The sequence below is a fragment of the Zingiber officinale genome, chromosome 6B (genome assembly GCF_018446385.1).
Source record: "Zingiber officinale cultivar Zhangliang chromosome 6B, Zo_v1.1, whole genome shotgun sequence".
NCBI lineage: Eukaryota > Viridiplantae > Streptophyta > Magnoliopsida > Zingiberales > Zingiberaceae > Zingiber > Zingiber officinale.
Genome location: NC_055996.1, coordinates 133,480,712 through 133,505,381, shown reverse-complemented (window position 1 = coordinate 133,505,381; position 24,670 = coordinate 133,480,712). Strand labels below are relative to the sequence as shown.

Here is a 24,670-nt window from a genome sequence, read left to right as displayed (position 1 = left end):
CCTCAACTGGGACGGGTCCTCACAGTCACTTCCCTCTAGTGACTTACCTTTACTTACCTTTGCCAGACATCCGGTAAGTCCGTCGATCAGTCTGGACTTCGTGCCAGCTATCTAGTCAGTCCATCAACCTAGCTGAACTTTCCTGCAACATTGAGTTAGCACAATAGATAAAATGGTAAGGTAAAATAGTGTTAACAGAATTCAAGTATAGCCTAGGGTTATCTCCGCCTAGGATTGACTAGCTTCACTCACTAGGACTTCCATTGCCTGACTTTACTCACCAGGACTTCATCCACCTAGCTTCACTCGCTACGGTCCGTCTTCACTTACCAGGACTTCCTCTATCTAGCTTCACTCGCTAGGGCCCGACTTCACTCACCAAGACTTCCACCACCTAGATTCACTCACTAGGGTCCGACTTCACTCACCAGGACTTCCACCGCCTAACTTCACTCACTAGGGTCTGACTTCACTCACCAAGACTTCCACTTTGCCTAACCTCCAATTAGAACTTATCTTTGCTAGTTATCTAGTCCTGACTAGACTACTTTCTTCCAAACATCAAGTCCTGTTTGGATTAACCCTTGATCAAACTGACCACACTTGGGTGCATTGTCAAAAATCAAAACCCTAGAGGTCAATTGCACCAACAATTACTACTCATATTTTATTATGTTGTGCTAACTCTATTTTGCATGGAAAAATCTATTTTTGGTTGCCCAGGACTAACCTTTTCTGCAAGGAAAAACTACTGAAGAAAGGGGTCAGGGCGCCCGGACCAAGTTCGCTTGGGCAAGCTGCAGGAGCCCAGGCGGTCCAGGGGCTCGGAGTTAGTCCAGACACTCGGACCCAAAAACTCATCCACAAGCTGATGTGGAGAGCGTCGATTGACTGAGCCACGTGGTACAAGCGCCCGGAGGGGTTCCAGGTGTCCGGAATGGACCTATTTAAAGGCCTTCGACCCGGAACTTCAGTACAACAATCACTACAAGTTTTCTTCTTGCTCGGTGTTCTGAAAAGGCTCTAGCAAAGCTGCTACGCTCCACCGACAATCGACGACCAAGACTTTTCAATTCTACTATTGTTGTTGGTAACTTTTTCCAGTTCTTGTACTTAACTCATGTAATCTTTTGTGAACTGTTAGTGGATTGCCCAACGAAAGCACTCGATGAGTACGCGCCTTAGAGTAGGAGTCGTCGAAGGCTCTGAACCAAGTAAAACTAGCATTGATTCATTTTTCTCCCGCTCTATACTTCGATTAATTTGCTATTGATTTTCGTGATCGCTATTCCCCCCCCCCCCCCCCCCCCCCCTCCCCCCATTAGCGTTCTTTTCGATCCTACAATATCGTGTCACTTAGAGGTCCTAGCTGTCAATCTCACATCACACTCGAGATCGTATTTTCCCCACTGTGTCTTGTTGTTTGTATTTATATTTTGTTTCATTCGTGGATTTTATCCTTGTGATGTCCTTTTATTCGGACTTGTACATGTTGTATAAGTCGTATCGGTATGTAGTGGTGTTAGTTTCTATGTTTTGTTGAGCGGATTAGGTAAATCCCTCCCTTATGTATGCTTTCTATTGTTTGTTGTGGGATTGTGTGAATCCCTTTACCCTACTATGGGTATGTTTGTTTTTATACTTCCGTTGTGTGGTTAGTATGATCTATGACTATGTATCCAAATTTCATTTGTCATTGTTATAGAGGAGATACTATCTGATTTTATGAGACAAGTACACTCCTAAGGTGTAATAGATTGACCTTGGAAACAAAAGAAATTTGCGTTTGACATCGAGACTTGGAGCTGAGCCAGAGATGATGTTGAAATCTGACAAAGAGAAGATGTCGAGACTTAGAGCTGAGTCAGGGATGATATGCATATTTTAATTATTGTACTGTTCTGAGGGGGACATGCTAATGTGAATGATGTGTATTTTTTTGAGCCATTAGAGATTATTAATTCATTAATGATTTAAAAGATTTTTTTAAAAAATAAACAGGTGAAGAAATTTAGAGGACCCACAAAATCATTAATGAGCCTTATGCGTGTGTGTGTGTGAGAGAAAGTTAGTTGCATTAGATAGAAGGGAAGAAATATTGAAGGATAATTAAAACTTTATTAAACTAAATTTTAGCAAAAGATTAAATCAGGAATTTTATCGAATAAATTAAAAGGGATTTGTAAAAATAAATATGTTAAATCTCCTCGGGGTCGTATCTAATGTGAGAAAATGGCGAAAGGCAAAGTGGTGCTCCTCCCGATCCCCGGCGCCGGCCACATCATGTCCATGTTCGAGTTTGCCAAACTCCTCCACCGCTACCACTTCCACGTCACCGTCCTCATCGCTCCTCTCCCTGCCTTACCCGTTGAGGACTGTATCGCCACCGTCGTCGCCCCCAGCCTCGACATCGACTTCTGCCATCTCCAGCCCGTCGATCTGCCAAAGGACTTCGACGGACCCGAGGATTTCATATTCGCTTACATGGAGGAGCAAAAACAGCAAATCAAATCCGTGCTCCATGACCTCTTGCGCTCCGACGACGCCCCTTTAGCCGCTTTAATCGTCGACTTCTTTGCCACCGGAGCGATCGACGTCGCCGCCGAGCTCGGTGTCCCTTGCTATGTCTACTACGCCTCCAACGCCGCCAGCCTCGCTCTTATGCTCTATCTCCCAACCCTCGAGGAGAAGTTCCCCGTGGAGTTCGAGGAGATGGAAGAAGAGGTGAGGGTTCCGGGCGTGTGCCCCATCCCGCCGATCTCGATGCCGTCGCCCTTTATGAGGAAGAAGAGCAGGAGTTACACTTGCTTCATCCACCATGACCGGCGCTACTCCGAGCTTAAAGGCATCGTGATCAACACCTTCACGGATCTTGAGCCGGTGACGCTGCGGGCGCTGGAAGAGGGTCTCTGCGGGCCCGGCCGTCGGACACCGCCGGTGTACCCCGTCGGTCCGCTGATCGCGCGTGAGGACGGCGAGAAAAATCGGCAGCACGAGTGTGTCGTGTGGCTCGACGGGCAGCCGGCACGCTCAGTGGCGTTCCTCTGCTTCGGGAGCGGAGGCTGCTTCAACGCGGCGCAGGTGGGGGAGATAGCGGCGGGGCTGGAGCGTAGCGGGTGCCTGTTCTTGTGGGCGCTCCGGGTGGCGTCGGAGGAGGAGGTGTACGGTAGACGGAAGCCGGCGGATGCGAAGCTGGAGGAGGTTCTGCCGGAGGGGTTTCTGGAGCGAACGAAGGCGAGGGGGATGGTATGGCCGTCGTGGGCGCCGCAAGTTGAGATACTAGCTCACCGGGCGGTGGGGGGATTCGTGACGCACTGCGGGTGGAACTCGTGCCTGGAGAGCCTGCAGTGCGGGGTCCCCCTGTTGGGGTGGCCGCTGTACGCGGAGCAGCATTCGAACGCGGTGGTGATGGCGGAGGAAATGGGGGTGGCGCTGCAGCTGAAGGTGGAGAGGGCGAATGACAACTTTGTGACGGCGGAGGAGTTGGAGAGGGGAGTGAGGGCGTTAATGGGGGAGAGCGAGGAAGGAAGGAGAGTGAGGGCGAAGGCCGAGGAGATGATGGCGGCGGCTAAGAAGGCATGGGAAGATGGTGGATCTTCCTTTGTAAACATGGAAGCCCTAGTGCAGGAGCTGCTCGCCAAATGAAATGAAATTAGAGCCTTTCATTTGACAATGTGTGTTTTTGATAAATCGATATGCACTATTACTGATTACTTTCGAGTTTAGAATCGCAAAATCCAAAACAATTCGAAAAATTATTCCAAATAAAAGAGCGATGCACTATATCATTGGAGTAAATTATTAAACTAGAACAAATGTCACCATTGTTCCCGGGTTACATGTGACTGAGTTTCCAGCTTGAGTTCATCTTTATGGAACAAAAACTTACCTCAATATCAGAAATATGTACACAATTTGCTCTTATTATTTTCATCCTATTGAATTGATCCGAGGGATCCCATCAAAAATAAGTCAAAAGTAAAAAAAGATCGATCGAGGTGGAAGAAAAAGTCTAACGAGATGTCTAAGTTGATCAAACGAATCAAGTATGGCTGAACAGACAACACAAGTTTAGGGGACAAGTAAGATGGGCATTGTCCGACCGGATAGAATAATCCTCCGGCCACAAAGAAAGCTAAGCAACAATTGATCTTGCTAACCAGGCTCTATGTCCAATCAAATGAGGATAACCGACGATGATCAGGAAGCAAGGAAAGAGACGAGTCGGTAGGCCCTAAGGACACTACCAATCAGGGGTAGCTCGGCCGAGTGGACTCCCGTCGGTTGCGCACGATCCCACTAAATATCTTATCATTTCCTTTTGAGAATTAATACCGCTGACAACAGGACATATCCAGTAGACAATCATACTTTAGAAGCTTTTAAACTGTCATATAAGAGAATTCCATGACTACTTAAGGAATAGTGTCAAAGACACTTTCGATTTATCTTTTCCTCGAATATCTAGGAAAACGTGTCTATACTTTGGGATGTGTGCACAAACACTACAAGAATATTATAAAAGGGGGTTCTCATCTACAACAAGAGGTATACGCAACTTCATTCTATACACGCTTTAGCTACAGTTTTCCTTTTCTTCTACGCACCGGAGACTAACTTGAACGTCAGAGGGCCAACACCAGGAATCCCTTCCCAGTCCAGCATTGATACTTTTGTATTGTAGGATTACGTAGAGTCTTCGCCGCATTAACTTTGCAGTCACATCTTCAACTGATCATCTTCATCGATTTCAGACAAGATCACAAATGATGACAATCTCATCATCGTTCGATCTCCATAGCCACCAACTGTGTTCTCGCTGCTGTATGCCATGTAAAGAAAACCTTCCTCGTCTTTGTGTTCCTCATAGATGGCAGACATTAAGATAACTAGAAGAATGTAGGAATACAAATAGAGAATCCAGTTCAACATAGGGATTCAAGATAACTACATTGTGGGAATACAGACAAATAGAATGCAACAACCAAAAAAAAACAAGAAGAAAAAAAAAATGAAGTGGATCACAAATATAAGATATCGCAAATATTTGTCTCTCAGATATTGTCAACGACAAGAACACATACTTTTTTCAGTCAACTTGTCGATCCCTTCTCATGTATGGAAGAAACTCCTTTATGAGGAGGATCAACAAGATACGCTATACAATTTGGAATCATGATTCTCCAAATCTGACAAATGTCCTATTTTAACTAAAAGCAATGTTAGAGTGTTTAAATATCTTTTGGATGATTTTGGATTATTAAAGGATCCATTTAATGAAGAGATAGTATACCTCTTAGGAAAGGATGCGATCTACATCATTCATTTTGAAATGGATGGATGAGATATAATTGAACCAAAAGGTTCTTATACCCTTTCATATGTATAAATAAAGTCACTCACATACTCATTCATTCACTCACTTCCTTCCAAGCAAAGCAAGCATTGCATTCTTGCATTGGAGAGTTCAAGAAGCTTCCTTGGTTCGGAGGTCTTGCAATTTGCAGTGCTGCTATCGCAAGATAAAAGTCATTGTATCTTGGAAGATGATTGTCGTATTCCGTAAGCACCGTGTGTGGGGCAAATTCATCTTAAAGAGATAGAGCCTAACTCTAGCCTCGACTTAACCGAAAACGGTGGTATACCATCATTCTACCTGCACTCAGTTTGCATCAGCATTAAAGGACCCAACATTTTTAAGACGAATTTTTTTCGTGTAAACTGATGGCTGGAATCAATGACATTCCAACCGTCGTTCCAACCGGAGAGAAGCCGGAAAAGTTCAACGGAGCAGACTTCAAAAGATGGCAGCAGAAGATGCTATTCTACCTGACAACATTGAACCTCGTACGATTTTTGCATGAAGACCCGCCAGCCGCTACGGAAGGTAATTTCGATAGTAAGGCTGCATGCAATGCGTGGTCACACGGAGATTTCCTGTGTCGTAACTACGTTCTCAACGCATTGGACAACGCATTATATAATGTGTATTGTTCAATAGAGACGGAAAAATCTCTATGGGAGTCACTTGAAAAGAAATACAAAACCGAAAGCGCCAGGTTGAAGAAATTAATCGTCAGTCGGTTTCTGGATTTCAAAATGTTGGATTCCAAGAGCGTAACATCTCAAGTCCAAGACATGCAACTGATAATGCATGATCTGGATGCCGAAGACATGAAGCTGAAAGAGTCGTTCAAAGTAGCTGCGGTAATCGAGAAACTCCCTCCATCGTGGAAAGACTTCAAAAATTACCTAAAGCACAAGCAAAAGGAGATGGGACTTGAAGACCTAATCCTGAAGCTACGAATAGAGGAAGATAATCGAAAGATGTCCGACTCCGGAGGAACGAAGCGGGCAGTCGACGAGATGTCCAACCTGGCTGAGCCAAAAGCCAAAAAGCCGAAGCAATTCAAAAAGAATGCTTAAGGCAAGAAATTCAAGGGCACATGCTACAACTGCGGAAAGCCAGGACACATATCCAAGGATTGCAGACACCTGAAAAAACCAACCAAGAGTCAAAAGGATGCTGCAAACCAAGTCGTAACTTCTGACGACATGGAATTGGATCTCACTGCGGTCGTGTTTGAAGCCAACACGGTGGTGGATAACCCGAAGCAGTGGTGGATCAATACTGGAGCAACCCATCATATCTGTTCTGATAAGGCGATGTTCTCCAAGTATACTCCGATAAGTGGAAGAAAGCTCTATATGGGCAATTCCATGACATCCGCGATTGTCGAACTCGGGAAAGTTGTTCTGAAAATGACGTCTGGGAAAGAGCTAACGCTCATTGATGTGCTCCATGTTCCTGATATCAGGAAAAACCTAGTTTCTGGATCAGCACTTGTTAAGGCCGGTTTCAGACTAGTATTCCAGTCAAACAACTTTGTACTTATGAAAAATGGTGTATTTGTAGGTAAAGGGTACTTAGAACAGAGTCTGTTCAAAATGGTTGTAATGACTGTACACCGTGAATTTGATGATAATAAAATAAAAGCTTCTAGCTGTTGTTGAGTGTTTTTATTTGTGGCATGATCGACTTGGACATGTCAATAATAATACTCTAAAATATCTCGTCAAGTTAAATTTATTACCAAACGTCAATGTTAACGAAACACACAAATATGAAGTGTGTGTGGAAGCAAAAATGACGAGACTACCTTTTCATTCGGTGGAAAGGTCGACGACTCCTCTAGAGTTAATACATAGTGATCTATGTGACTTAAAATTTGTACATACTAGAGGAGGTAAAAAGTATTTTATTACTTTTATCGATAATTACATGAGGTTTTGTTATGTCTTTCTTTTAAGAAGTAAAGATGAAACCTTATAAGCTTTCAGAACCTATAAAATAGAAGTTGAAAATCAACTTGATAAACGAATTAAATAATTCATAGCGATAGAGGAGGAGAATATGGTGCACCATTTGATGAGTTTTGTTTAGAATCTAGCATTATCCATCAAACAATGGTGCCTTACTCGCCTCAATCAAATGGTGTTGCCGAACGTAAAAATCGAACACTAAAAGAAATGATGAATGCCTTGTTGATAAATTCAGGCTTACCCCAGAAATTGTGGGGGGAAGATATACTATCAGCAAACCACATTCTCAACAAAATTCATCACAAGAAAAATGATAAAACACCATATGAACTATGGAAAGGCCGCAAGTCGTACAAATACCTAAAGGTATGGGGGTGCTTAGCAAAGGTCGAAGTACCTAAGCCAAAGCAAGTAAAGATCAGACCTAAAACGCTCGATGCGATATTTGTCGGATATGCCCATAACAGTAATGCATATTGATTCATAGTTCACAAGTCAGACATTCCTGATATTCGTGTGAGAGCAACCATAGAATCTCGGAATGCGATATTCTTTATAAACATAATCCTAAATAAGAAGGGAAACGTTCAAAGTGATAACAACGGAAGTTCTAACGAAAATGACATTTCTGAACTTAGTTATCGTAAAAGGACTATTGACAATCAAAACGAAGAGCCACGTCGAAGCAAATGAGCTAGAGTTGAGAAATCATTCGGGCCAGACTTCATGACTTTTATGTCGAAAATGGACCCAAGAATATTAAGCGAAGCTCTCTCTAGTCCTGACGCCCCAATGTGGAAAGAAGTCGTCAATAGTGAAATCGAGTCCATCATGAATAATCATACTTGGAAACTAGTAGACCTTCCTTCTGGTACCAAACCATTAGGTTGTAAGTGGATACTAAAACATAAGTATAAAGCTGATGGATCAATTGACAAGTATAAGGCCAGACTGTAGGATCAAAAATAATTTAGATATCTCCACAATGGTATGATATTATCCACTTTGGGCCTAAACCCTCATGGTTTTGCTCTTGGGTTCTTCCCAAAAGACCTCATTCCAATGGAGATATCTTTTTTCTTTATAAACCCATGATCTTTCCCATGTGTTTTCAATATGGGACTATGTTTGTAACCTTGCAACACCAACAATCCCCCCTCAAACAAAGGACTACAGGCTTCCCATGTCTGATCCTCGACCCACCAGGTCTTCCTACCCCTCGGTCCACCCGACCTACTAGGACTTCCTTGCCTAGCCGCAACTAGGACTTCATGCCTGGTGTCTGGTCCTCTTGATCCGGCCATAGGAGCCCCCACTTTCTTTGTTCGAGGTCAATATTGTATCCACATGGCTCAATCAGACCATAGCTCTTGTGCACAGTTGATGGTTAAACCTTCTAGCAGTCCGGGCTCTGATACCAATTGTAGGATCGAAAAGAATTTAGATATCTCCACAATGGTATGATATTGTCCACTTTGGGTCTAAGCCCTCATGGTTTTGCTCTTGTTCTCTCCCCAAAAGACCTCATTCCAATGGAGATATCTTTTTTATTTATAAACCCATGATATTTCCCATGTGTTTTCAATGTGGGACTATGTTTGCAACCTTTCAACACCAACACAGACTTGTAGCCAAAAGGTACAAGCAAAAGGAAGACCTTGACTACTTTGATACCTACTCACCGGTGACAAGGATTACATCCATACGAGTGTTGATATTCATCGCAGCACTGTATTATTGGTTGCTACTCGGAATGTCGTACCGGTTCCCCTGTACAAAAATTTTATACAAGTCCTGAACCTATCCTAACAACCTATTATGTTCTTTAGAAATTAAATATGGATTCGTAAACAGAACTTAACATTATTGATTCCAAATTTAACTTGTCTATTCTTAGAGGTTTAGACTTGGATCGCAAACGATACTTAATATTATTGATCCAAACTCACCCATGTTACAAATTGGATTAAATATCTATTTTAGAGATCGGCTCCCAAGTCAAACATGGTGAAACACTTGGCCTTCTTGGGTATGGGAACATCCACCACTGCCTCGACAAAATCTTTCAAATAAATTCAATATTTAATCTCCTGATAGTAACCCTAGGTTTAACCAAAAAGAACAATCAAATCACAAGATCAAAAAAAACAAAAAACACAACTTCGAGTCACAAATCCGAAACCTAGAATCACTAGCCTCTTGTGTTTGGTATTTCAAGATCTAAACAAAAAGATAAACTAGTTATGATACGGAAACTAATAACTAGTTATACCTTTTATAGCTTATAGACCTCACGATCTTCTGCTGTATTCCTCTTCTTATCTCGGACATCGTGTGGGAAACGATCTACCGAGACGATAATCCACCCAAGCTTTCTTCTTCTCCAAGCAAGTTTCGGCCACCACAAAATCTCCAAGAAAAGATGAGGTTCAGCCACCACCACCAAGCTCCAAGGGATGCTAGAAACAAAGTCTCCTTTCTCTACTTCTTCTCCAAGCAAAATCCGGCCACCAACAAGCTCCTTGAGAGTTGATGTCGCCGGCCACCAATGAAGAAGAAAAGGAGGAGAGGAAGAAGATGAGGGTCGGTCACCACAAGGAATAGAAGAGAGGAATACAAGATTATGTGCTCTTTATTTTCTTTGTCATAGAAAGGAAAATTTAATTGATTAAAACAATTTCCTTTTCTCTATCAATGTGGTCGGCCATATCTACTCCTCCAAGGAAGGAAAGTTTTAAACACAAAATTAAAACTTCCTAATTTGTTTCCGGAAATTTTTACACTACAAGAAAAAAGCTAATAGACAACGCTTTTAAAGCGTTGTCTTTGTGCCTGAAAAAGCGTTGTTAAAGGCACTATTGTTAAAAGTCTGCTAAACGACAACGCTTTTAAAGTGTTGTCGTTTGTAGCAAAGACAACGCTTTTGCAATGCTTTAAAAGCATTGTGTATTTTTTGCAAAAACATCATTATTGCAACGCTTTAAAAGCGTTGTTGTTTTTGGCAAAGACAACACTTTTGAAACGCTTTAAAAGCTTTTTAAAAAAATCTATTTACAAAATCATTTTTTTTATATTTATAAAACTATTAATTTTCTTTTCCCATATCCAGATTCGAATTTGACATATAAAATAGCATTAATTAGCTCAGCTAATGATTTCAATCTCGTACCAAACAATAGAATTCAATTACAAAGTATTAGTATTTACAGGAGAATTCAACTATACACAAAGACTAAATATTTCTATTTCAAAGTAGTTAGTGACATTCAAATTTAAAATAAAAAAAAAGCACAAAATAGCTAGCCGGCCTCGAAGACAATGATCTGCATGTTTACTTCTACTAGATATATTGATCAAAATGGATTGACGGCTTGAGACTGGGACAAAACACCTACCACTGTGTATCTGTCACAGAAAACAATACCATCAGTATTATGCAAAAGAAATTTTTGGTGGTAATAGCTAAAAATAAATGTCACAATTCACACCATACAATAACTTTTAAGAGAAAAAGAATTAAGCATAAAATAACAAGGAATAGAGCAAACGAAAAATACATGTGCTACTTTGTTTCCGCTATGGAAATATAGCAAAAAGAATAACATAATTGGAGATGCTAGGGAAACCACTGTGAGACATAAATACATAATTAGAGATGCAGTGCAAAAAGAACAGTATATATTTCATTTGAGTTCTTACACATGAACTAAAGTCGAAATCAGCATATGTTCTGATTTCTTTGGTTTGCAGAACTTGTAGCTTTATCAAACACAATTTGACTTGAAATTTTCCAATAGCAAATGTAGTTTTCCGGTGTACTAAACTATACATATAAAATATGGCTTTGATTCTAGAGTGCAAAGAAAGGATGGCCCTTCACTTATCGTCTAAAACTCAAACAGGTTGCTATATTTTTTGTTTCAATTGAGTCCTTAAACTTGCAATATATACTAAACAAGTCCATCCCATTGGTACACTTAAAACACAAGAAACAGGTTATTGACTGAGCATCTAATCACATCACGTCAACACCAGATTATCAACCGAATATAACAACTATGTAAATTCAACCATGAAGCATGGAAAGGAAAAGATGTGTATTTAGAGTTGCAATACATCTCACTATCATTGAAATAGTTCTCCATCCATTCATCTGAGGATGGATCCAAGACTTCATTACTGAAAATAAATCTATCATCTATCATAAATTCTTTGATTAGAATAGCTGGAAATCCACATCTACTGCTAGAAAAATTCTTTCCGAGGTAAGAAAATTAAAACCTGAACACGTGAGATTCGACTGTAAATTTTGTGTGCATATTTTTGCTGATGTCGAGTCCTCTCGAACCTAAACTAAAAAAATCAAACGCACCAAGTGGATGCTTTAGCCTAATTTGAATAAAGTAGTAAGATGAATCTAATTTATCTATCTGAAGAAACAGTCTTGGAACAAACTACTTTAGAGGACAAATGCTCATTGACGGTTGTGGCACCATCATCATCAGAAAAAAAATTTAGAACACGACGCCTTTTCACTCTTGATGCCTCGTTTGCTTCCTCCACGCCCTTCTCGACCTCATCTGCTACCATTTATCTCACTTGAGATTTAGAAAGACTTGAAACAGTCAGAAGAGAAGGCAAAGTTGACAAACACACCTCCAAAATCCAATTCGTCTAAGTCAAAATCACCAAATCCTCGAAGTGGAGTTTGATTTCCCATCGTATCATCCCATAGAGGTAAAGCTATGAATTTGAGAAATAGGTTCTAAAACGTAAATTCCCTTGGAAAAAAAAGAAGAAGAATTAGTTGTAGAAAACAAACCAAATTGGGAATATGTTGGCAGGCAACATTCTTCTTCTTGCTGCCATTGCCACATATCGCTCCTACAAATTCCACAGGACATTAGTACGGAGTTTCAAAAATTATTTTAACTGAGCACTCAAAATCTCAAGTTCCGGCAGATCATCAAACAACAAGTTGCTTCAGTCAAAAATGGTAATGGATGCGATATCATCCATAATTGTGTTGCCTCAAATCGCACCCAAAGGGCTCTCGGCTCGATCAAGGATGAGATCTAACTCGGGGAAGAAAGCACGAACGGATCGGCCTTGCTCGCCTCGCGTGGTGGCAGAGTGAGCGACGAGGAAGCAAAGAGACGACCCGTTTCCCTGTTCCTTTCATATGCTCTGCGATTCTCCATCCTCCGTACCGCTTTCCGCCTTCGTAAACCCTAACAAAAAAAAAGACGAAACGAGGATGAATCGGCTTAAACAAATCCCCCAGGCCGTCAATAACAATTTTCTCTGACAGACTAGAGCAAGACAAAGACCGAGCTGCAAATATCGATCTTCCAAAGAGGAGGCCAAGTGCGGAGGGTGGCGATCCAAGAGCGGAGTGATTAGGGCATTTTCTATTTGACGAAGAGGTGAAGGAATTCAAAGGAGAGGAGGTTCGCAGAGAGGAGTTTGCCGGAGAGGGGTTTGCTGGAGAGGAGTTGGATGGAGAGGACGTGAGAGGAGTTGGAAGGAGAGGGCGTGAGAGGGGTTTGGGAAGATAGGCATGAGATGAGGAGTTGTGAGAGGGGTTCGGGAAGATAAGCATGAGATGAGGAGTTGTGAGAGTGAAACCTAAGGGTACTTGATCCAACGGTTTGTATTATCCCAGATTTAGATGAGTGTTTAACAATACACAACGCTTTTTAAAAATCGTTGTCGTAGACACTAAAAAAATGCTAATAGACAACGCTTTTCAAAAAGTGTTGTGTTTGACCCATAAAAATCACTAATAGACAACGGTTTTTAAAAAAGCGTTGTCTATTAGTAAGAAAATAAAGGAATAGACAACGCTTTTCACTAAAAGCGTTGTTAAAAAGAAAAAGACAACACTTTTTTAAAAAAACGTTGTCTTTTAAGTGTTGTAAAATCCCAATTTTCTTGTAGTGTTAAATAAAAATTTCTCTTTTAAAAATTCCCTTCATGGTTGGTCATAAAAGGAAACTTTTATAAATTAAAATCTCTCTATTAAAACATGTGGATGATTTACAAAAAGGAAAGTTTTCTCTAAAATTAAAATCTTCCTTTTAATCTACAAATAAGGAAAGATATCAAATCTTTTCCTAATCTTTTGTAGAAACTATAAAAGGAAAGATTTCATTTTAAAACTCTCTTTTAAAATCATGAGGATGGTTTCATAAAAGGAAAGTTTTATCAAAAATTAAAATCTTCCTTTTAACTACAAATAAGGAAAGATATCAAACCTTTCTCTTAATCTTTTGTAGAAAGCTATAAAAGGAAAGATTTAAATTTTAAACTCTCTTTTAAAACCATGGCTTCCACATAAGAAAGATTTTAAAAAATAAAATCATTTTAATTTATTGTGGTCGACCACACCAAGCTTGGGTTCAAGCTAGGGTCGGCCACCTCTCACCTTGGTTTGGCCGGGCCTAGCTTGGGCTCCAAACTAGGCTTGGCCGACCACCGTAAGGTGGGTAAGAAGGTGGGTATGGGTGGGTATAATACTTTATAAATAAGAGGCTACGACAGTGACCGAGAGGAGGAATTGGTTTTGGTCTCCCGATGAACTTTAGCTTCCCGTGTTCGCCCCGAACACACAACTCGAGTTCATCAATAATAACTCATACCACTAAAGAGTTATTATTGAACTACCGCACCAATCCCATATTACTATATGGGCTCCTTCTTATCATGAGTGTGTTAATCTCCCTGTGTTTAAGATATTGAATGTACACTAATTAAATGAGTTACTGACAACTCTCTTTAATTAATATCTTAGTCCAAGAGTAGTACCACTCAACCTTATTGTCATGTCGGACTAAGTCCACCTGCAGGGTTTATATGACAATCCTTATGAGCTCCCCTTGGGAACATTATCAACCTAGATTACTAGGACACAGTTTCCTTCTATAATCAACAACACACACTATAAATAATATCATTTCCCAACTTATCGGGTCTCTTGATTTATCGAGCTAAATCTCACCCTTTGATAAGTCAAAGAAATAAATACTAAGTACACGTGCTTGTTATTATTGTTGGTTGCTACTGGGAATATAGTATCGATTCCCCTGTACAAAAATTTTGTACAAGTCCTGAACCATACCTAACAACCTATTGTGTTCTTTAAAAATTAAATATGGAATCTCAAACAGAACATAACATTATTGATTCCAAATTTAACTTATCTGTTCTTAGAGGTTTAGACTTGGATCGCAAATGATAATTAACATTATAGATCTAAATCCACCTATGTTACAAATTCAATTAAATATTTATTTCAAAAATCGGTTCCCAGGTCAAACATGGCGAGGCACTTGACCTTCTTGGGTATGAGAACATCCACCACTGTCTCGACAAAATCTCTTAACGAAATTCAATATTTAATTTCCTTATAGTAACCCTAGGTTTAACCAAAAAGAACAATCGAATCATAAGATCGAAAACCAAAGAAACACAAATTCGAAACAAATTCGAAACCTAGAATCACTAACCTCTTATGTTTGATATTTCAACGTTGTGTGGGCAACGATCTACCGAAATGAGAACCACCAAGACAACTTCCTTCTTGCAAGTTTCAGCCACCAACCTTCAAGCTCCAAGGGATGCAAGAGCAAAGCCTCCTTTCTCTCCTTCTCCAAGCAAAATCCGGCCACCACAAGAACTCCTAGAGATGATGTGGTTTGGCCACAAGAAGAAGAGAGGAGAGGATGATTAGGGCCGGCCACACCAAGGAAGAAAAGAGAGGGAATACTAGATGATATGTTGTGTGTGGTGAGGCACCTCTACCCCCTCTTTTATATTCCTTGGTCTTGGCATATAAGGAAATTTAATTATAATTAATATTTCCTTATTTTCCTTGACATTGGTTAATAAGAAAAATTTAATTAAAAATTTCTTTTAACCCTTATCATGGCCGGCTACCTCATGTGCTCCAAATAAGGCAGGTTTTAAATACAAAATTAAAACTTCCTTATTTGTTTCTGAAAATTTTTAAATTAAAAATTTCTCTAATAATTTTTCCCTTCATGGTTGGTTATAAAAGAAAACTTTTATAAATTAAAATCTCTCTATTAAAACATGTGGATGATTTACAAAAAGGAAAGTTTTCTCTAAAATTAAAATCTTCCTTTCAATCTACAAATAAGGAAAGACATCAAATCTTTTCTTAATCTTTTGTAGAAACTATAAAAGGAAAATTTTAATTTTAAAACTCTCTTTTAAAATCATGAGGATGATTTCATAAAAGGAAAGTTTAATCAAAAATTAAAATCTTCCTTTTAACTACAAATAAGGAAAAATATCAAACATTTCTCTTAATCTTTTGTAGAATGCTATAAAAGGAAAGATTTAAATTTTAAACTCTCTTTTAAAACTATGGCTTCCACATAAGGAAAGATTTTAAATAAAATCCCTTTTATTTTTATATGGCCGGCCACACTAAGCTTGGGCTCCAAGCTAGGGTTGGCCACCTTAACTTGGCTCAACCTATGGCTTGGCTGGCCCAAGCTTGGACTCCAAGCTTGCTTGGCCGGCCACCTAAGGTTGGGTAGGAAGGTAGGTATAGGTGGGTATCACACTTTATAAATAAAAGGCTACGATAGGGACCGAGAGGAGGAATTGGTTTTGGTCTTCCGATGAAATGAAGCTTCCCATGTTCGCCCCGAACACCCAACTTAATTTCATCAATAATAATTTATTCCACTAAAGAATTATTATTGAACTACCGCACCAATCCCAAATTACATTTTGGGCTCCTTCTTATCATGAGTGTGTTAATCTCTCTGTGTTTAAGATGTCGAATGTCCACTAATTAAATGAGTTACTGACAACTCACTTTAATTAATTTCTTAATTCCATGAGTAGTACCACTCAACCTTATTGTCATGCCGGACTAAGTCCACCTGCAGGGTTTACATGACAATCCTTATGAGCTCCCCTTGGGGACATTATCAACCTAGATTACTAGGACACAGATTCCTTCTATAATCAATAACACACACTATAAATAATATCATTTCCTAACTTATCGGGCCTCTTGATTTATCGAGCTAAATCTCACCCTTTGATAAGTCAAAGAAATAAATACTAAGTACACGTGCTTATTATTATATCGGGATTAAGAGCACACACTTCCATAATAACAAAGGTCTTGTTCTTTTATTAAGCCAGTATAAAAAGAACTTACCTTAAATGGTCCTGCTCAATACACTCAGAGTGTACTAGTGTAATTTATCAGTCAAGATAAACTAATACCTAATTACACTACGACTATTCCAATGATTTGTTCCTTTCCATCTCAGTCGTGAGCTACTGTTTATAATTTATAAGGAATTGATAACATTATCTTCTGTGTGTGACACCACGCACCATGTTATCTACAATATAAATTAATTGAACAACTACACTTAGCATAAATGTAGACAATTTGACCAATGTGATTCTTATTTCTAAGTAAATATTTATACAAAAAGCTAAGTTTTTAGTATACATTTCAACAATTATATCGAGATTAAGAGCGCACACTTCCATAATAACAAAGGTCTTGTTCTTTTATTAAGTTAGTATAAAAAAAACTTACCTTAAATAGTCTTGCTCAATATATTCAGAGTGTACTAGTGTAATTTTATAGTCAAGATAAACTAACATCAAATTACACTACGACTATTCCAATAGTTTGTTCTTATCCATCTTGTCATGAGCAACTGTTTATAATTTATAAAGAACTGATAATATGATCTTTTGTGTGTGACACCACACACCATGTTATCTATAATATAAATTAATTGAACAACTACACTTAACTTATAAATGTAGATATTTGACCAATATGATTCTTATTTCTAAGTAAATGTTTATACAAAAAGCTAGGCTTTTAGTATATATTCCAACATGTATAACCTTGAAATACACCAAATGGATGTTAAGACTGCATTCTTAAATGGTGAGTTGGAAGAAGAAATCTATATGGAGCTGTTGGACCCCATGGGTGTTTTGATCTGATCAACCAAGTTGGTTAGGTCCTGCTTTGTGTTTGATCCCTGTGTCTGAGTGTGCAGGAGCTTAGGAGCACAGGAAGTCGAGCGAAAGACGTAGCTAGCGAGAAGGACGACACGGGAAGGGAGCCGACGGGCTTGGTGCGTCCGAAGGACGAGAGAGCTGCGGAAGAGTACACTGGTGGCGAGAAGAACGTGCACGGCATTCGAGGGACGTTAAACCGGGACGGAAGCCTGCTCGAGGAAAAAGTCGGGAATTAGGTTCGGGTGAGCCCTATTCCGGTTGGCCGCAATCACCTAAGTTGTCGGAGCATCGGAAGCTAAAACAAAGTTAAAAGGAGCTAAAAAGCTAAGCTATAGGCGCCTTAAAGGAAGTGCTGGAGCCGCCTGTGCAGTCCTCCACCTTGGAGGTGCCTTCAATAAGTGTTGAAGGCGCCTTCAACAATGGAGGCGCCTTCAACACTGTTGGAGGCGCCTCCAAGCTGGTCAAAATGATCGTTCGAGTATCGGATAGAATTCTATCCACTCATCGAGTTGGAGGCGCCTTGAACCTTATTGGAGGTGCCTTGCACCCTCGGGATAGACTTTCCAGGAGCTATATAAAGGCTCTTGGAGCTAGGAATTAGACATCAACTCAGTATTCAACTCTGTAATCAATTCCTAGCAGCTTGTGAGCTTTCTCAGTGTGTAAAAAGACTTCTCCACCTACAGTAAAGGAGACTTTCTTAGTGCACGCTTTTTATCGCCCTGGATTAACAACCTTTTTTGTTGTAACCAGATTAACTCCCGAGTCTCTGGTTTATTTCTGTTTCCTTTTTTTTTGTCTTATTATAGTTGCTTTTATTTTGAGTTGAAAATTCTGAGGAGGGTATCTTTTATTTTTCAGACAATTCACCCCCCCCTCTTGTCGGCCTCCGCTACACCTACAGGAGCAACCTGAGGGGTTCGTAGCTCCAAGAAAAGAGGAAAAGGTGTGTCGACTCATTAAGTCGTTGTCCGTATATTGCCTGTACGGTCAACAAGCTGAGTCGTTTTACGAGTAATCCAAACGACACCTATTGGAAAGCATTGATGTGAGTTCTTAGATATTTGAAATATACTATGAACTATAGATTACATTACGGAAAGTATCCCGCTGTCTTAGAGGGATATTGTGATGCTAATTGGATATCAGATACAAAAGATTCCAAATCTACTAGTGGGTATGTATTCACAATCAGTGGAGGAGCGGTATCTTGGAAATCCATAAAGCAGACATACATAGCTTGGTCAACTATGGAATCTGAGTTTATAGCATTAGACAAAGCAGCTGAAGAAGCTGAATGGCTATGAAATTTTTTGAAAAATATTCCGAGCTGGACGAAACCTGTGCCCGCCGTACTTATACACTGTGATAGTCAATCGTCGATTGGAAGGGCACAAAATAGTATATATAATGGTAAATCTCGACATATACGTCGTAGCCACAATATCATTAGGCAGTTGATCTCGAACGAAGTGATTGCAATCAACTATGTCAAGTCCAAAGATAATTTGGTAGATCCTCTTACGAAGGGGTTAAGTCGAGATCAAGTATACTGCTCATCGAGAGGAATGAGATTAAAAATCTACAACTAAAAACGATTGTAGCGGTAACCCAACCTTGTTGACTGAAAATCCCAATATCTTGATTCAATGGGACAACTAAGTTACAGAAGTTGTGTTACAGCACACGAGATATATTATCAGTATCTCTATCATAATCCTACGATGAACTTGTGTTGTCCTACAACATGTAGTAAGGTTAAACTTATGCTTTTAATGACTTCTATACCTTTATAAGGTAAAGTATGATAGGATACTCTTGATAGAAGTGCCACCTATGTGAGTGTGAAAACTGATCGTTTCAATAAAACACTTATGAATCCAAGATGGTATCCATGACCAAAACAGAACCAACCATGAAAACCCAAAGTAAGTAAGATAAATCTTTGTGTGGGTGTTATTGTCTTAGTATACACAAACAGTTGAGCAGTTCAGAACATCATTGAAACATCCCGCGTCTACCATTCAAGTTTTTTTTAAAAAAAACTCTCATCATTATCATAATGCAGTACCAACAAAGAACTATCATAACCAATAAAAATGATCGTATCAACAAAGGTTTACCGAATAAAATAATAATTCCCAAAACATTCCCTTCTGAATGAATAAAGAAACAAAATCCATTGCGATGAATCCAATATGCTCGGCACTCCTAGACAGCGGATAGTATCATGCGTCCATCCCGCCTCCTCGTCTACTCCATCCGAGAGCCTTCCGTTGTACCCTGAGAATCATCCTCACCTGTAATGTAGACATCATGAGTCTACGGCCCAGCAAGCCCAATCCAATATGTATAAAAGGACATCCATGAGATAATAAAAATAGCAACTAGAAGCCTCATAATAAAGAAATTATAACCCAACTACAATACAGTAAAGAAAGGTAAAGCATGCACAAGTGATCCTATGTAGCTAATAGGGTGAGTATGCCACATATCAGATAACCACAATTAGAACCAGTCAACAGTCTCATAAACCTAGAAGTACCTCCTAGAAAACATGCAGTTAATTATATAGCCGAAGCTAACAATAAATTACAGTATCAGTCATGTTTGGAAGGACCCTCCCCGGAACTCATCCCGGGGCACCTAACTCATACTACTACCACATATGCTCATACCCATCCCATTAGCCACCTAAGAAAAACATAATCAATCCACATTTTACTTATATCAATAGCACATTTCATTCTTTCGGTAAACATACTAATTCACAATAGCATTTCCATATCTTTCCAATATTCTTATCAATAAACATATTCCACACATATCATATTTTTGCAATCATGCATGAATCAAAACTCTTTACTCAAAGATCTTAGCTCTATTCAATCCTATCCAATCTATAACCATGCACATCTTAAAAAAATTAAGGAGGAACATCTCTATTAGCATTACCTTAACTAGAAGAACAATTATACCTTGAACCAAATTTGCATCAAGAACCCAAAAGCCCAACATAAACAACAATAACATCACGAATCAAATCACTAGCTCGTTATCTGTCTAAAAGGAAAAGAGTTTGAAACCAACACAAGAAACAGAATCCACACTAAATTCATATTACAAGTTAATCGATTTTCTATCCAGAATCCGAGAACCCTTGGAAGGAGGTAGAACATCCCAAACCAAATCCCTAACTTGCTATCTGTCCAAAGAAGAGAAAACAGTAACTATCCAAAGAAGAAGGAACCATATTGAATTCATTTTTACACCTTCTAAATCTATAGCTCAACCACCAACCACTGTCATTTCAAAGGAACAGAACACACCATCTTGAATCCACAACTTACAAATCAGTCTAGCTGTTCAAAAGAAATCGAGAAATCCACACCACAGTATGACCGATCAAGGCCTAAAGCACAAGCAATCTGCCCAAAATCCTTCAAAGACAAATGGAAAAAACACAAATACACCATCAATCAAACTTAGTCCACCAAGAATCTATCCGAAAAATGCAAACCAATGTGAAGAATCGAGGTAACAACGAATTCATGTAGAATCCACACTAAATCTACAACATCTCAGTTACGCAGAATCTGAAACAAAGCTGCAACGAACCCGATAAGATGCCCTAAATCCGTGCAAGAAACATGAAGAACAACCTAGGGAAGAAACTCGTCTTTGAAATCATTTACCATCCTTTACTAGCTATCCAAGAGTACTAACACGACCTTGCAAGGAAAATCTACATCAATTCCCATCCACTCCTAAATCCAGAAAACACAAGAGGACTCCGAGGAAAACAAACCAAAATTTCAGGATCGCCATCGCATCAATTACTCAAGCAGCCGAACACATTAGTTGGAATTCAAAACCGACCGAAGCATCTGAACCTCAACAACGTCAAATCAAAATCACGTAAAATCTGTAGCTGCCTGCAGGACAGAATTTCATCAAAGGAGTCGCACAAAATTTCATAGCTATCCATAATAGCGAGACGTTATTGAAATACATCCACGACATGACCCACAGTGAATCCATGAACAGAACAACATATCGGATGCAGTCACAACCCAAATCCATCAAGACAGAACCAATCCAATACCAAAATCCTTTCCAATGAAGCAAGAAAACCAAGCTACAAAGCAAAATCTCAGACCTCGGTGAAGAACCCAGACCAATTCTCGATTAAACGGAATGCCCTAATTCTGTGTCGAAAACCGGAAGAAGACCCATGAATCGCTCAAAACCATCCAAGAGAAAACAGTCGTATCGCATCCATTTAAAAACAAGATACCTTAAATAGACCCTACAGCGAATCCACGGAAGGTCACCAGCCGAAGCAAAACATCATGGAGATCACAGATCGACAGAAGAACCTCATAGAAAACCCAAACCGAAGCTAGAACGTCACTGAACCTGAAGCCAAACCATAAACGTCAGGAAGATAACTCGGAACTCAACACAAAATTCTTAGATCGAACACTTCAGGCAAGAAAAAATCGTCCCCTTAGTTACTTGTTCCCTACCTCACCGATCTCCGTTCAACATAGGGAAAGGTACTGGCCTTCTTCCTTCTTGTTCCACTGCTGGATGCCCTAGCTTCCAATTTTTGTGCCGTCAAAGCGAGGAATCGCACGATTCCTTGTCCGATCCGCTACCATCGATGAAGATCGGCAACCAAATCCGACATTGTCCTCAGCTCCGACCGCCGAGGAGAGAACTCCGTCGAGATGACGAAGGTGAGTGAAGAGAGGAAGTCGGCGGTATGAGGTGTGTCGTGAAACGGAGGAACAGTGGTGGCTCTTTATACCTAGGTTAGTTAATTGGTGTTAGTTTAGGTAGGTTAGATTAATTAACGATTATTTGTTTCCCCTTAATATCTTCAATTCAATTCCTTACTTTCCATCGTGATTTCTTACAATCATGTTCACTACGCAGCCTAATATACTTGATAACATTTCACTACGGAAGGTTTAAAGTCACAAATTATCTTTCCCGATGCATTGATTTATCGATTGAACTCTCCTTATATGCATACATTATTTTTCATTTATGTGGGGGATTGTTAGAAATTATAAATGGAAAAATAATCAAAAAAGTTTAAATATCTTTTTGATGATTAAAAGGTGCATCTAATAAAGAGGTAGTATATCTCTTAGGAAAGGATGCGATCTACATCACCCATTTTGAAATAGATGGATGAGATCTAATTGAACCAAAAGGTTCTTATACCCTTTCATATGTATAAATAAAGTCTCTCACATGCTCATTCATTCACTCACTTCCTTCCAAGCAAAGCAAGCATTGCATTCTTGCATTGGAGAGTTCAAGAAACTTCCTCGGTTCGGAGGTCTTGCGATTTGCAGTACTGCTATCGCAAGATAAAAGTCGTTTTATCTTGGGAGACGATTGTCGTATTCCGTGAACACCGTGTGTGGGGCAAATTCGTCTTAAAGAAATAAAGTCTAACTCTAATCTCGACTTAGCCAAAAACGATGATATATTATCATTCTATCTACACTCAATATGCATCAGCATTAAAGGACCCAACACGTAACACTAAGCATCAATCAATATAATCTTAATATTCCATGAGTCACCTAAATCCCAATTTCTCCAAATCTGACTTATCTCTTTGCAAATTATTTCTGCTTGATTTATTTACTTAACCTTGCATTCTTAATCTTGACTATATGCCTTGACTTAAGCTTTTATGTCGTCTTTACATATTAACCTATTTTGATGTATATAAAAGTGGGAGAGATAAAAATAAGGGTTAAAGTAAAGAAAATTTAAATTGAAAAATTTATCTTTAACTTCCCAATTTAAACAAGTCCTATATGATTAGAGGTTATATGTCAAATTAATATATTCATGTAGGACCATTATATTTATTTTATACATTGAATATAAAATTCTGAACTTATCTTTTGATTATTATTTACTAATTTTAATTTAATTTTCATACTATGGAGAAAAAGGAAAAATTGTTAGTACTAAAAGCATAACATTTAATCCAATGTTTTGAATTATAACTAAGGTTAAAATTATATTTGTTGTGATCAAATGAGTTATGTCAAGTATGCAAGAGTAGCTTATTTGACAAATGGTAAAGTCCTAGTTAGAAATCATAGTTAGAAACCAAGTAACGATAAAGTCCTAGTGAAGCTAGGTAACATGAAGTCTTAGTTGGGAACCAATCAATGATTAAATCCTACTAGAACTAGGTAACGGTAGACTGATTGATTCACCAGTCAACAAATCATCCATCAGAGCCAACGTGTCATCTTCCTAGCCTTCAAATAAGATCATACGGTAAAGTTTGAGTGTTTTGTGAATCATTACTTTTAAACTTAATTGTTAGTTAAATGACAACAATATCCTTAAATTATATAAATTAATATTTTTTAATTATCTAAATATAATTTTGATACACTATTTGTTTATATAATTACTATTATATTTTAAATATTGTATCAAAATTATTTTTTATAATGAAAAAAATATATAAAATTAATTTTTAAAAATGACAAAATTTATATAAATACACAAAAATATGTCTATAAAATTCTAGAAATACAAATTATATAAAAATATAAAATATTATTTAAAAATAAATATCAAGAAGTGTGATGACAATTATGTAAAATGATAAATTTATTAAGGACATAAATGTCAACTTTTAATTTTAGACCATAAATAAAAAAATAGAAACAAAAACAAATCAAATTCTTACTTCTAGTTTTTGAATAAAAGTTACATAAGCTGAAGCAAAGTTGACATTCACAAACCCTCAAAAGTGCTTTCATATAGCTAGAATCTATGAAGCGCTTAGTAGAAGCTCTACCAAACACTCGTTTATACTCGGCGTGTGAACTACATAAATACTAATGTTAGCCATTATAATGTTATTATGAGAGTATAATTATAAAAATCAAGAGAAAGTTATCATTTTTTTTACATCTTGCTTCGGTCTTCGTCATCGCTTAACGATAAAACGGAGAATGCTAACATTATTCTTAGTGTGAAATGATTATTTTAATATTTAGAACCCTAATAGATCATGTTTGATAAAATAAGTAAGCTAAATTAAACCGAATTTAAAATGAATTAAATCATTGAAATGATTATTTAAATTTATCTTTTTTTTTGTTTGAATTTGAGACTGATTTCAATGTCATAGAGTTCTTAATTCAAATTTAAAATTTCAATATTTTAAACTTATTTAATTGATTAATAAATTTCTAAAAGTACATCTAAGTTTTATCTTTTCCAAAAGACCCATCTAATTCTCCTTTTATCTCTCCCA

General features: G+C 38.6%; 1 protein-coding gene and 2 long non-coding RNA genes across 3 annotated transcripts; 1 reads left to right on the top strand and 2 right to left on the bottom strand.

The window, feature by feature from the left end:
• Positions 1–2,196: 2,196 nt before the first annotated feature.
• On the top strand, positions 2,197–3,713 carry LOC121989627 (UDP-glycosyltransferase 88B1-like). The gene has a single exon (XM_042543773.1). It carries the CDS (start codon positions 2,233–2,235, stop codon positions 3,643–3,645), a length of 1,413 nt encoding a protein of 470 aa, XP_042399707.1. The 5' UTR covers positions 2,197–2,232; the 3' UTR covers positions 3,646–3,713.
• A 6,749-nt stretch (positions 3,714–10,462) lies between these two features.
• On the bottom strand, positions 10,463–11,777 carry LOC121990690. The gene is made up of 2 exons (XR_006114665.1): positions 11,605–11,777; positions 10,463–10,728 (listed from the first exon to the last, which is right to left on the bottom strand). It is a non-coding gene; the product is annotated as an uncharacterized LOC121990690 (long non-coding RNA).
• Positions 11,778–19,356: 7,579 nt separating this feature from the next.
• Positions 19,357–22,176, bottom strand: LOC121989626. Its single transcript, XR_006114292.1, has 2 exons — positions 21,888–22,176; positions 19,357–19,658 (listed from the first exon to the last, which is right to left on the bottom strand). It is a non-coding gene; the product is annotated as an uncharacterized LOC121989626 (long non-coding RNA).
• Positions 22,177–24,670: the final 2,494 nt, after the last annotated feature.